Source organism: Plectropomus leopardus, chromosome 20 (genome assembly GCF_008729295.1).
Source record: "Plectropomus leopardus isolate mb chromosome 20, YSFRI_Pleo_2.0, whole genome shotgun sequence".
NCBI classification, from domain to species: domain Eukaryota; kingdom Metazoa; phylum Chordata; class Actinopteri; order Perciformes; family Serranidae; genus Plectropomus; species Plectropomus leopardus.
Window position 1 is genome coordinate 5927762 of NC_056482.1, and position 14774 is coordinate 5942535.

The following is a 14774-nucleotide window of genomic DNA, read 5'->3' on the forward strand; positions in this document are numbered from 1 at the left end:
ATTAAGTTTAAATCATAAATGAAATTACACATGACTATAACAGGTTTATCAAGAATATGAACAGGTTCTATGAGATTGTCCACTCTGGGCTACTGTAGAAACAGGATGGCATCATGGTGGGATCATGGAATAGGGCCCACTTCCTCTGTACATATAAAGGCTTTTTCTAAGGTAGCAAAAACATAACACTTATTTTCATGATTCATGCATCCTGCATAAATTGCAGCAAGCATTTTGAAATTTTTTGCCTGTGATAAGATGACCTATGCCAGATATCTGATATCTGACAAAGTTCAAACGCTTGAGCAGGAGGTTGATCGTCCAAGTGTACATACATACTTGTAGATGTGGGTTTCTGTGCAGCTGGAACAGAATAATCCCTTTGAAAAGATTCTAGTAGTTTTTAAAGAAAGACATCCAGACCAGGACCAATGGTTTCAACCCGAAAACTGGAGCAGTCGTCAGATTATATCTTACTTTAGAAAACAGAAGTTAGTATCTGGGGCAACTCAGGGAAATGACAGGCAATGAATCAGCGCATTGTATCAGTCAACAGGATCTACAGACATATGGGGCCTGCAAATGTCAAATTATTGGAATTATTTGGCATTATTTAGCAGCCTCCAGGCTCAAAAATGGGAGGCAGTGTAGTGCTTTATGGTGGCTCCAATGGTTCTACATAGCACTGTTTGACAAAGGTTCTATATAGCACCTTTAAAGGTGGGTGCCAAATAGAAAACAGGTTCTCTGAATGTTACAAGCCAAAGAACCACATTAAGATGTTAAGCACCATTTTAGTTTTTTGTTTATGTTTTTGTTTTGTAATTTGTTTGTTGTGTTTTTTTTTTTTTTTTTGTTTTTTTTTTTGGTTGGATTTATTTAGTTGCAGTACTGAAGCCTGTTGCATGCTGGGACATTATAAATTAATTGCAGGTTGCAGTTCTAATGGAAATTTAGTTCTCCGTAGGTTACAGTGTTTCACTCATATGTTTATATGTGTATTTATTTATTATGGGACATCTAGAGACAAACTTTTTACCATCCTTTTTTTTTCTTAAAAAGATAGTTCTGTTTTTGAAATTTTTGTACTGGGGTTGTACGAAGTATTTATCCATAGTCAGTGTATTACATACATAAGATGTCAGTCGTCACATCCACCAGTTTAAAGAAGCAGGCCATATATATATTTATGTATTTATGTGTGTATATATGTGTGTGTGTGTGTGTGTGTGTGTAAAACCTTAATTTCCCCCTTTCTGTACACCTTTCTTGTACTTTTTTAACAATTCCATGCAATTTGTTTTGTAATTTCTTAAGTTTGTAATTTTATGTGTGTGTGTGTGTGTGTGTGTGTGTGTGTGTTAAATAAAGAAACATATATATCTGAGTATAATGGTTACAGAGCGGTAGGCGTCGTGGTTGTGGTGGTTCCCCTTTAAATCTTTGCACAACCCGGACTTCCGCATTAGAGTCCCGCCCAGCCCTCCTGTAATAATGCTGCTGTGTGATCCTGATCGCCAGGTCTTGTGACTTTACTGTCTGCAACCAACATGAGCACTACATGAAGTTTACTCTGTTACTGTTGGCTCTTGGCTTTTCTCAGGGGCTGCAGCACAACTACATCGATGAAGTCGACGAGAAGACCGAGACTGAGCGCGTCGTCCAGGCCTCTAAATACGGCTCCCTGTGGCCTCTGCCGCAGAAAGTGCAAATCCATGAGGTTTCATTCAAGTTAACCAGCTTCAGCTTCAAAATAGTTGACGCCAAAGAGTCATCCGCCGGGCCGAGCTGCAGCCTCCTGCAGGATGCGTACAGGAGGTAAGAGACTCTATTTTATCCAGTTGGTGTGTGTTTTTTAGCTCTTCGATGTTTTCACTTTCACCTTTCGTTACTTTATATACTATCTTTGTAGATTTCAGTATTATGCTTTGCGCCTTTTGTAAGCTCCTGGTCCTTTGCACCAGTGTTATAAAATAATTGAGCAAGGTGTTTGTGAATGGACTATGAAATCAAGAACAAACATAAACAACCGACCACAGCATGCAGGTCGGGAATTTGTGTAACGCCAGTTTTTTGAATTTGAGTTAAAGTGACAGGCACATTTTATAAGACATTTATTAGCCATTTGAAACCCGAGCAAGTTGACTCAAGCAACTTAATTTGAAAATTTGTAAATAAATCAATAAATAAATAAAAAAAAAAACATAAACACAACAATTGTAATAAATACTATTATAAATAGTATATTATATTACTTTACTATTATAATAAATAGTCTTCTTAGTATTTTTTCTTCTTTATTTGATATTTTTTAAATTTCCCTTTCCCCCCAAAGCCAATTTTCTAGATTATTTTCTTGAAACCTTTTACAATTTTTTCCTAATTTGAGGGACATTTCATGCAAGAAGCTGATGCCTTTTCCCCCTCGTTTTTAAAAAAAAAAATCAAACTAGTTTGCTCAGAGTTAAAAAGTTTAAATGCTTGTGAAATGCAAGTTTCAGAAAATCAGCAGAATGCTAAAATGCATGATTCACATTGTGTCCTCCCCTCACTGTTGCAGTTCAAAATCAAGTCAATGAGATCTCTAAAATGAAATTAAACCCACCCCACTCTGAAAAAACCCAACAAACTTTCTCTTCCTGGTTTGCTCCGTACCATAAGAAAAACATGTTCTCCATTCTCTGTCTCTCTCAACAGATATTATGAGTACATATTTGGCAATGCTAAAAGGCTGGAGCTGAGCAAAGGCAGGCGATCAGGTCCCTCTGAGCTGACAGAGTTGCAGGTGTGGATCACATCAGCTGACTCTGAATGTGACGGATACCCCGGTGTGGCTTCTGATGAGTCATGTGAGTCTCTTCTCCTCATCACGGATATCATATTTAATGATCATGCTCTCTCTTTCGCTTCTGCTCAGTGGTGAGATGCAGCAAGGTATATTTAAGAATAAATTCACTTGAGTATTTACATCTTATGCAACTTTACAAAGGGGGGGGGGGGTAATTTTCCTAAGTACTAGGGAGGAAGTTATGTTTTTTTGATTTGGCTCAGGGAAGGGACTTTTAACTTGAAATGGTTGTATTTATGTATTTAATTATTTTTTAAATACGCTAAGTACCACCAAAACCCTTAAGTCAAACAAATCTCTAAAATCACACCATTCAAATTGTCATACATGGTGAAGGGAGAGTTATGCAAATTCCTCCAGTGCTCAGGGAGGCTCAAGGAAAAATATTAGTCGTTCTGGGGAGGGTCATGATATTTAAAAACAAACAAACAAATAAAGTCACACCCCAGCCACCCATCCTTTCTGTTAAATAAATTATAGTCCCTTATGTAGTTTACTTGTAGCTTTTTAAATCGAGACCAAAACAAAAAAACATTAAACAACAGTGGGACATTTTTTGCAAAAGAACTTTCACTTTTTAAAACTTTACAATTTGCTAGCAATACGTTAATGCTTTTACTTAAGGAACATTCGTCATTTATGCAGGACTTTAACTTGTAGTGGAGTATTCTTAGATTACGGTAGCAGGGCTGGGCGATACGGCTTAGAAATGACATTTATTATTTAAGTCTAAATTGCAATACACTATATATATATATGTGTGTATATATATATGGCAATATATATATGGCAATATATCATAATACACTATGTATATATACTTAGCTAAAACATTTTTTTTATAAAGTTAAATAAGATATTCTTCTAATAATACAAAATAAAATGCAGCTATAATAAAGTAACGAAAAATGCAGTTTTTATAGAATATATTTGATACATCACCCACCCCCATGCTGTATTGCTACTTTCACTTGAGTAACTGATGTGAACAATCATCAAACACTTCCTCTGTGGAAATGAACATGGGGTGCATTCTGTTATTTGCAGGCCACTGCTGATTAATTTTAAAAATCATCCGATGCAATTTCTTTTTATTTGCTGTACAAACGCTTTTTTCTAGGGATGAGCAAGTCGATACTCATCATCGGTTTCGGTCTAATAATGGCAAAAATAACTTGATCTGACAGTTCTAGATCGGGACAGTTTGTTTAAGTTAACCGCCTGATATTAACAGCAAGAGCTCGACCGATATTGGTTTTTCAGGACTGATAACTATTATTAGTAGTTAATGAGACCGATGACCGATATTTGGAACCGATATGCACTTACAATAAAAATAAAAATCTTTCTGTCAATATTTATATATTGGAATATAACAAAGTCCAACACAAAACTTTCTTTAAATTCCTTTAGCAAATGTTTAATCTAAACTGAAATGTTCAGCATCAAATACAGCAAGTTCCCTGCAACGTTTGTTTTTAGTGAAAATGTGTATAAAAAAAGAATAAAAGAATAAATAAATATAGCTCCCTGAGGTTTCACAAAGTAAATGTTTCTCCCTTGCTGACACTTTCTTTGCACTTTTTAATTAATTGATTAATTTTTATTGGCGATCATTAAAATAAAATGCTGATACAGATAATCAGCAAAACGCCAAATATCAGCCCAATATCCTCTCAAAACTTTCTCAGATGTTTGGATTAAAATTAGTTTGAAAAAACTGTTTTAGGCTCCCAAAAATTATTTTTGTTGTCAGAAAAAATAGAATAGAAAAATGAGAGAAAAGTAAACAATAATAACAATAATAATTTGTCATAAATGAAAATACCAAAATGTGTATTAAATAATTAAAAATAGCTTGACCTCAACAGCTAGAATAGTAAAATGCTGCACATTGATGTGTTAATAGTCCAATAATGTCATTTAAAATATCATTCACAGGGGTCGTTTTTATCCTGAACGACCACTTTGATACTTAAACGTACTTTTCGCTGATAACACTTGATAACACAGGAATTAAATACAGGACTTCTACTTGTAATAGAGTATTTTTACACTGCTGCATGATTATCTGAAATCTTTGATAATGTCATCACATCTATCTGATTCTTCATACTACATTTTAAAACCAGAGAAAGGGTGTAAACTTGTCATTACTTAGAGATTACCTGGATGGTAGATAGTAGGATTAACCTGGTCAGTATGGACTAAAATGTTTAAAAGCCCCCGAAGTGTTTAAGACCATGACTTAAGTACCTTAAATAACACCTGCCACGCTTTAACAACACTGACTGTGTACATGTCCTCTGTCCACAGATGAGCTGTCAGTGGATCAGCCGTATGCCGTCCTGAAAGCACCGAAGGTCTGGGGAGCGCTGCATGGTAGGTTTTTTTTTTTTTTTTTTCATTATTGCACCTTTTCAAAGCAGACAATACCTCTATAATACCACAGCCAGGAGACAGTTAGTTCAGTTTAGCATAAAGACTGGAAACAAGGGAAACAGCCAGCCTGGCTCTGTCCAAAGGTAAAAAAATCCACTTACCACCCCCCTCTAAAGCTTAATAACTAACACCTGATATCTTGTTTGTTTAATCTGTTGTTTTTTTTATGCTAAGCTGAGATAAAGTCTCCTCTCTGTAGATTCATGTTTAACAGACACACATCAAAGTGATAGCAATCTTCTCATCTGTCTCTCAGCGAGAACAAGAGGTGTGGACTCGAGTCACGTGTCTTGGACTCAAGTCAGACTCAAGTCACATGACAAAATAAAAAAAAAAAAAAAAGAGACTTGCAACTCGTCTTAAAATTTAACATCAATGACTTCACTTGGACTTCAGCCTTTTGACTTGAAAACACTTGATATCTTCCCCTGAAGCCCAAATAAGTGTATTATTATTTTCAAAAGTATATCGCAACTTTTATAAATGTTAGAAATTATTAATCTGGTGATGAACAGGATTTACATTTGGTGATGTGCTCGAAGTTTATGACTTGGGACTTGAGTGATGTCTTGGAAATCTATTTATCAAAAGAGACCAATACAGTGAGAAAAACACAAAATGTAGATTTTTTGGATTTTATTGAAGCAACTTTGTACAAAAGAGTGTCTACACAACCAGGGGTCTGATCATGACAGGCAAAGAAGGAACAAATACAGAGTATTGATACAGTTTGCATACGGCCTAAAATAAAAGTATTTCCCAAAATGTAAAACCTATTCCGTTAAATTATTAACATTTGAAACCTGAGCAAACTGGTTTGATTTCTTTCAAAAACATGGGAAGAAAGCAATGAGCAACAAAAGAAGAAATGACCCCAAATTTAGCAAGAAATTAGTAAGAAATACAAGAAAATCACCTTAAAATAAGTAAAAAAAATAAACAAACAAAAATAAATAAAAAATAATTAATTAATATAAACATTAAAAAAAAATGAAAAAGGAAATCTAGGAAAAAGTGCTTAAAAATTTAAATAATTCTCCAACATATTTTTAATCATAATTTATGATACTACTAGCTAAAAATGTGGCTTTTAATTTAGCTAGCAGTTTTTTTTTTTTGGAAAAAAGAAAAGCATTAATTCACCTAGCTTTTTAAATACATAATTTTGTAAATCAGCACTAAAAAGTGATTGCAATTTGTGGAAATTTCTTACCATTTAAGCTGTTTTTGTTGCCTTTTTCCATGTTTTTTGAAAAAATTAAATCATTAATTTTCTCAGTGTTAAAATTTGAAAAACTCATTAAAGGCGTCTTAAATATGACAAGAAAAGTTTGATGTTGCTTCAGGTCTGAAAGGGTTAAAAATAATCAAAGCTGTTTTTGTGTAGTCCAATGTGGCGTTACACTTTGTATGGCAAACTCTGTGTCCCTCCCTGAGACATGTCCAAAATGACTCTTCAATAATGAATAAAAGTACCATAAAAAGGACAAAGCATGATTAAGTATAATGGTTTTATTTTGCATCACTTCTAGGTCTGGAAACTTTCAGCCAGTTTGGTGTTTGAAGACGACTATGGAGCCGTAAGTGAAGGACAATGTGATGTTTTATATTTTTACTCAGTGAGCATCAGGGGTCAACTGTATATGAGCCAGGCTTTAATTTACTGATTTTCACTTTGTATCTTTTTTCAGAAAAGCATCAATTCAACAGCAATTAGTGACTTTCCCAGATTCGCACATAGAGGCATCTTACTGGACATCTCTCGGCATTTCCTGCCTATTAAAGTCATCTTGACTAATCTGGTATTTCCAATACGACCTCCTTTTTTATTTTCTCATTTTTAACTTTATTTACAGTTTAAAATACATTTTTTTCCTTTTGTTCATTCATACAGGAAACAATGGCAATGAACAAATTCAATGTTTTCCATTGGCACATTGTGGATGATCAGTCCTTCCCTTACCTGAGCCGAACGTTCCCACAGCTGAGCCAGCAGGTCAACACAGCTGTTTATTTGTGTTAAATCTCAGCCAGGAAGAAGAGAGTTTTCAATATCAACACACAGTTTTTTTAACAATTCAATAAACTGTTCACAGGGAGCTTACCACCCATACACACATGTGTATACACCCGCTGACGTGAAGATGGTGATTGAGTTTGGCCGTCTGCGAGGCATTCGTGTTATCCCGGAGTTTGACACTCCAGGACACACACAGTCTTGGGGCAAAGGTTAGTTTTGCAAGCCTCACTAAGAGCCGGGTAATAATAGTATATTGATGTGATATGAGACCAGATATTGTCTTAGATTTTAGATATTGTAATAGTGTATCATCTTTGCCTGGCTTTGAAAGGAGAATTACAGTAAAGCGATGTCATTTTCTGAATTTACCACACCCTTCTAGCTGTATTTGTCTTTACTAGGGCTGCAACTAACAATTATTTTGATAATCGATTAATTAGTCAATTATTATTTTTTGATTAATCGATTAATCAGATTTAAAAAAAAAAAAAAAAAAAATAGTAACAGCTCAAAAACAGTTTATCATTGACACAGTGCAAAAAGTGCAGGGCACAAACATGAAGTTGCGTGAACATCCCTGAGCTGTCAAAAATAATATTAAATTATGAATAATAAATAACCACAAAATCAAACATGAAACAATTCAAAAACTAAATGTTGACAGCTTTTACAACATAACGTTATTTTTCTTACTTAACATACGTTGATTTTTGTCAAGACCTACCCTGCTGGTGACTTTCGCTTTCGCTTTATATGCTGCATCATAACCATCGTGCTTGCGTGCCGTGCCGTGTCACTTTTGCATATTTTGGAACTGACACACTTCCATGTCTTGCATAATGTGATGTGCTCCTAAACTTTTGAAGTTTTCGTACGAAACATTGTCTCTGCCCCTGCCATGCCTCTTCAAATCACCAGCTTTTCCACCTCTGTTCCTGTCGGCATGATGTTAACAGTCCCGCTACTCAGCGAGCGACGTCATAATTGCACGACACAACGAATTTAGAATTTTATTCGTTGCCAATGCATTTAATTATCAATTATAATCGATTTTATTGATTCATTGTTGCAGCCCTATTCTTTACCCACTAATGCATCATATCCACATTATTGGTGATTATTTATCAAAAAGGTATTTGGTCCAAAAAAATTCATGATATTTTATTTGCAACATATTGTCCAGAAATAGTGTCACCATTTGTTATATTGCTTTATGTCTACGTGTTTGCAACAGTGTGGCATTGTTGTTGTTGTAGTTGTTGTACGTCCATCACATTCTGGTAAACCTATATATCTCAAGAACACTTTGAGGGAAACTCTTCATGTCCACTTGGACTCAACAATAAACTGTGATGACATTTTATACTCAAAAGGTCAAAGGTTAACTTTACTGTGACACCATAATGTCCTGTAGAAACACTTTATGTAACGCCATAATTCAAGAACAGAAGTGGAGACATCTGGTCACATACTGAATTTGTGACGCTAATTACTGCTAAATCTTTAGTAACCATCTCGTAAAGTTACCTTGTACCTTGCAACTGGGTTGATTGCATAGATCCGCTGTTACTGCCAGGTTGGAAATGTGTTTGTAGCATCCACGTTTTGGAATTTGTAACTTCTTCGCAGCAACATCCATATTTGAATCATAGTCCACTGTCAAGACTACATATGAGTCTGGGTAGACATGGATGTAAACTGTAACTTTATGGTTGGTGGAGGCATATCACCGCAAGGCAGTAATTCCATTTTTTTTTTTTAAAGAAATCAGACTTTTTTCTTCCAAAAACTCACCTGGAGCCACTCAGCAAGGATATATCTGAAAACAGTAAATCATGGAAGTTCTTTTCCCCTAAGGCCAGCCAGATCTGCTGACACCCTGTTACTCTGGCCCCAAACCCTCCGGCTCCTTCGGACCTGTGAATCCCATCCTGAACACCACGTATGACTTCATGAGGCAGTTCTTCAAGGAGATCAGCACCGTGTTCCCTGATGCCTACGTTCACCTGGGAGGTGATGAGGTGGACTTCACCTGCTGGTGTGTACACAGTGCCTGAAAACCTTTCCTCCAAAACTTAGATCGCACAGCAGATAAAATAATAATATAATAATATAATATTTGGCTGCTGTTTTTTTCCCTCCTGCAGGAAGTCCAACCCGGACATTCAGAAGTTCATGGAGCAGCAAGGCTTTGGACAAGACTACAGCAAACTGGAATCATTTTATATCCAAAAGTATGTTGCTCATTTTATATAACAGTATTTTGCTTGTTCACAGTTAACTGGTTATCAGAGAAATATTGCATTCTAAAAGTTTTGTTTATTATTCAAAAGAGAAAGATTTTCAATTTATTTTGTCTTTTTTGATCTTATAGACTCTTGAATATCGTCACCACCACCAAGAAGGGCTACATGATCTGGCAGGAGGTCTTTGACAACGGTGTAAAGGTAACTTCAGATTTATTTCCATGTAGGAGTTAATCAAATAATAATGTAATTGATACTTACTTTATCACCATTGAAAGGTCAATTCTGTTTTTGTTGTTCATTCTGTGTTATTCAAGGAATAGTTTGACATTTTGGAAAATAAACCTGATCTGCTTTCTGGTCAAGCTATGCTACCTAGCTTCCTGTGGTGGCTTCATAGTTAGCATACAGACATGATATTGGTATCTTATCATTAAACTCTCAGCTCGAAAGCAAATATAAACACATTTCCCAAAATGTCAAACTATTACTTTAACCAAAACCAGGGAAACTATAAGAGAAAGAAGGGTCATTAGGTCATGTGACCGCATTCAAATTTCGCGTTGATGCCAGACTTTGGTGCTACTTCTATTGAAGTTTATGGGACAGTCACGGCAAGTCTCACTAAAACTCGATCCATCATGCAATTTCTCTCAGGATGTTATGCAACTTTCCTCTCGCGATAACGTTCCAATAACCATGGCGACGGATGTCCAAAACATTGGCAGGTTATATCTTGTGCAGCCACTTCATAAAGCCAATCTAATATTGCCGTAATTTCTTTGTCTTGTGTAAGAGTTAAGAAGATCTCGGTCTCTTCCTCTGTCCACACATACGTAAGTCATGTTTTGTAGAATGTCATGTGACTTTATTCTGCTTTTGCTTCTTTTTTTGGTTTAATGGCTGTTGGCATCCATAAAGTCGCATTACCACCAACCGGTGATGCACATCATATTAGCTCCAAAAGGGAAAAAAGTGTTTCCATATCAGTTTTGCAAACTAGGGCTTTTTTGAATCACCTGAAATACCACCTCATGTAAGTGTAAACATTTTTTGCAAAAAAGTTTTTTCAAAATTAGGCGTATTTTGTATTCGCAATTTTAATTTGCACAATTTGAGGGTTAATGGAAAGCCAGCCAGTGATAATACTCAAATGGGGATTTCACAGTTTCAGTGATTGTCCAGACTGAAGGATATGTGCACGGACGTTATGACCCTTCCCTCTTTTATAGTTTTCTTGACCAAAATCTACACATCTTGTAGTATCCAACCCAAGTGCCGTAGCTTGGTCTGTAACTATTTCAGTTAAAGCCAGACACAGTAGTGCATGTGTGGATCGGCGGCGGGGCTAATGAGGAGATGAGCAAGGTCACGGCAGCCGGGTACACCACCATCCTCTCCGCCCCATGGTACCTAGATTACATTAGCTACGCACAGGACTGGCAGAAGTACTACAAGGTTGAGCCGCTCAACTTCAACGGTCAGTTTTCATGAAAACGGCGTTTTATGTTGAATCAGTTTCATTTGGTGGAAGAAACTCTTGATTTGGGCCTGACTAATTGAGGCAAAAATCAATTCTGGATTTTGTTCAACAGGCTTATGCTTGAAAACTGCACAGTTGTGACAAGGAGAGTCAGACAGACATGAAGTGAAGATGAGGCCATGTGGTTGCTGGTTTCACGTTTCTTTCATTGGTTGGTGTTGTTCACCACTTTGAAGGACCAATCCTGGTTCATTTGAGACAATGACCCAATATGTTGAAGACATGGTTCAAATTTACAAATCGGGGAAAATGAGTCAGGTTTGGTCCTTCATAAACCTGGACCAAGACGAGAGTGGACTGAACCTTTTTTTTTTTTTTTTCGATTTCCAGACACAAAAATGTTTCCATGCAGATTGTGATATCATGTTCTGCAAAAGATTTAAATGGAAAAGAAGTAAAAAACACAAAAGATACATAAATATCTTAAAAATAATAGAAACTTGAAACAACTGAAGGCTCAGACATTGTCATCTTTGTCCCTGAACTCTCTTCTTTATCTAACTGATACTGATACTTGTATGTATGTGTGCTGTGTAGCTGAAACCAGACACAATTATCCACGTTTGGAAAGGAAACCAGGAGCAATACCAGAATGAGATGGCAAAAGTTACATCATCAGGGTACCAGACCCTGCTGTCCACTCCCTGGTACCTGAACCGTATTTCCTACGGCCAGGACTGGAAGGGCCATTACAAGGCCGACCCACAGGATTTCACGGGTTTGTGTCTGCATTCATGATTTCTTCAGCAACTTTTTTTCACCCTGCCCATTACAGTAATTCATTTGCTGTTTACACAACTTATTTTTGCTTATTTAAGTATTCACATACGGGTGGTAGGACTTTGCCTCAGTCATATGATTTTTTTATTGTTATGTTGTTGGTGTGACTCAGATTTTATAAGCTGCTTCGTTTGACTCATGACATGAAATGTCATGCAGCTGTTTGTCACTCCTGTGCAAATATGTGTAAGCCTGTTGAATGAACTGGGTGATATTATCTTAATATTTTGCTGTCAGAGAAAATCACAGTATAATGTTGGTTAAATTAAGTATTTAATGTGTCACTCCAGTCCAGTGGAGTTTTACATTCCCTGGACTGTGTTCGGGCTGCTCAATCTCATCATACATGTTTCATTTTAAAACAGGAACTGAAGAACAAAAGAAGCTTGTGATTGGTGGAGAAGCCTGTTTGTGGGGGGAGTATGTGGATGCCACCAACCTGACACCCAGACTCTGGTATGTCATTCTGTAATGATCTCTTATCAGTAACATAAATGTATTTTGAACCATGACACATCACATGACTGCAGACTGATTCTTTTTCTCTTATGATGTGTTCTGTCACTCCCAGGCCTCGTGCCAGTGCCGTGGCGGAACGGCTGTGGAGCGCAAAGGACGTGACGGACATCAACGATGCTTTCAACAGACTGTCTGTACACCGCTGTCGCATGGTAGAGTAAGTATCTGAAGTACTTTTTTCCTAGTACCTATGGAATCAGATGGGTCTCAATACTAATGCACAGTCTAACATGAGAGCATGCCGCCATCCCAGGGAAAGGCAAAACTTAATCAGGGACAGTGTATGTAGGAATGCTTCAGTTCAGTTTAATTGCATTGATTGACTTGAGCAATGCAAGGTTTATATCATCAGTAATGCAAAGAAGCAAAAACCACAAGTCATGGTATAGTGAAACAAACACTGACAAGTCTAAATTGTTATTAAAAAAAAACATGGTATATTATGTCATAAAATGTCAGAGGACAATATGTTGTGATAAAGTCATAGTGTAATATGTCAGAAAACTTCAGGGAATAATATGTCATAAAAAAGTTATAGTATGTCGTCCTCAATCACATTAAAACCTGATTGTAAAGTATGTTGTTAAAAAACGTGTCAAAAACATCATTGTATAGAATGTTGTCAAAAACGTCATAGTACATCATGTATTCAAAATGTGTCAATGTGTCAAAAAAGGGCATAGTATAGTATGTTGTCCAAAATTTGCCAAAAATGTGCAAAAAAACATCATAGCATAGTATGTCATCAAAAATTTGTCAAAAAAGTGATAATATAGGGGCGGTCTATAGCTCACCTGCTAGAGTGTGTGCCCCATATGCCAAGGCCTTTGTAGCAGCCCAGGTTCGATTCTAGCCTCTGGCCCTTCGCTGCGTGTCATTCCCCCTCTCTCTCCCACATTTCCTGTCGTCATATAGCTATCCTGACAATAAAGGGGAAAAAATCCCCCAAAATAATCTTACAAAAAAAAGTAATAATATAGTGTGTCATCAATATGACAAAAATATGTCATACTATACCATGTTTTCAAAAATGTGACCAAAACGTCATAGTATTGGATGTTGTCAAAAACGACTATAAAGCGTCATGTATTGTCGTCAAAAACGGATCAAAAATTGCATAATATTGTATGTCATGAAAAGCGTCATAGTATAGTATGTCATCAAAATTACATCAAAAAGGTCATAGTATAGTTATCCGTCAAGAATGGGTCAAAAACATCATACTTTAGTACTTCTTCTTTAAATGTGACCAAAACATCATATCATAATATGTTATCCAAAACAAGTCAAAAATGTTGTCAAAAATGACCCCAAAGCGTCGTAGTATGGTATGTCGTCAAAAAGAACCAGAATGGCACCAAAACGTCATAGTATAGTATGTCTTAAAAAATGGCCCCCAAATGTGTCAACAAAAATGACCAAAAATAGCACAAAAACATCATAGTTTAGTATGTCATAGTATAGTATGTCATCAAAAATGGCCCAAAATGGCACAAAAACGTCACATTATAGTATGTTGTCAAAAGTAACGCCAAAATGTCATAGTATAGTGCGTCCTACAAAATGGCCCAAAATGGTACAATAAAATCATAGTTTAGTATGGCAAATCTCAAATCTCAAATTTTGACATATCCAAAAAATGGCTAAAAAGCGCATATTATAGCTTGAAGAGACATGCCATAGCATCGGAAAAAAAACTGACAAAAGCTTCATAATACAGGATGTTGTAAAAAGGCTAAAAAAAAGCATCATAATATAGCATGTTGAAAAAGGGGCTGAAAACCGCATAGTATAGTATGGCGAGAAATCTCAAATTTTGACATATCCAGAAAATGGCTGATAACAGCTAATTATAGCTCGTAGAGATGCGCCATAATATAGCATGTTGAAAAAAGTGCCAAAAAAAGGCCATAATCCTAAATTCATGGGAGACTACTTATTTTATATATCACATGACTTAAACTGTCTTCTTCTAACTTAGGCGTGGGATCCCAGCTGAGCCGCTGTTTTCCAGCTACTGCCCTCGGGAGTACAAAGGTATCTGATAATAACAACTGTGAGCACCTGATGATGGGAACAGAAAAGGGAAGCACATCTATACACAATCACCTCCATGCTTATTGACTGCCTTTTTAAAGATGTCAGTGTATCAATGCTTAGAGACACATCCTTTTTAAATCTGCTCTACAAAACTCTGAATCACATCCAATGTCAGAAATTGCTTGAATTTATAAATGCACTGTTTTTATGAATATTTGTATAATTGATTGTGAATAAACAATTGACATACTGTATTATAACGTTTTTGGCCTTTTTCGGCTCTTTTTTGATCATTCTATGTTGTGACGCGTCTCTGTGAGCTATAATCAGCAGTTT

The 14774-nt window shown here is 36.3% G+C and overlaps 1 protein-coding gene across 1 annotated transcript; it reads left to right on the forward strand.

Annotated features, from left to right (window-relative positions):
- The first annotated feature begins 1561 nt into the window (after nucleotides 1-1561).
- Nucleotides 1562-14692, forward strand: hexb (hexosaminidase B (beta polypeptide)). The gene is given in 15 exon segments (XM_042509768.1): nucleotides 1562-1818; nucleotides 2698-2849; nucleotides 5165-5230; nucleotides 6823-6842; nucleotides 6844-6870; nucleotides 6982-7092; nucleotides 7185-7286; nucleotides 7387-7519; nucleotides 9168-9348; nucleotides 9458-9544; nucleotides 9685-9757; nucleotides 11637-11817; nucleotides 12245-12335; nucleotides 12451-12555; nucleotides 14380-14692. Coding segments are annotated over 15 exon segments (1650 nt in total). The 3' UTR covers nucleotides 14444-14692.
- The last annotated feature ends 82 nt before the right edge of the window (nucleotides 14693-14774 follow it).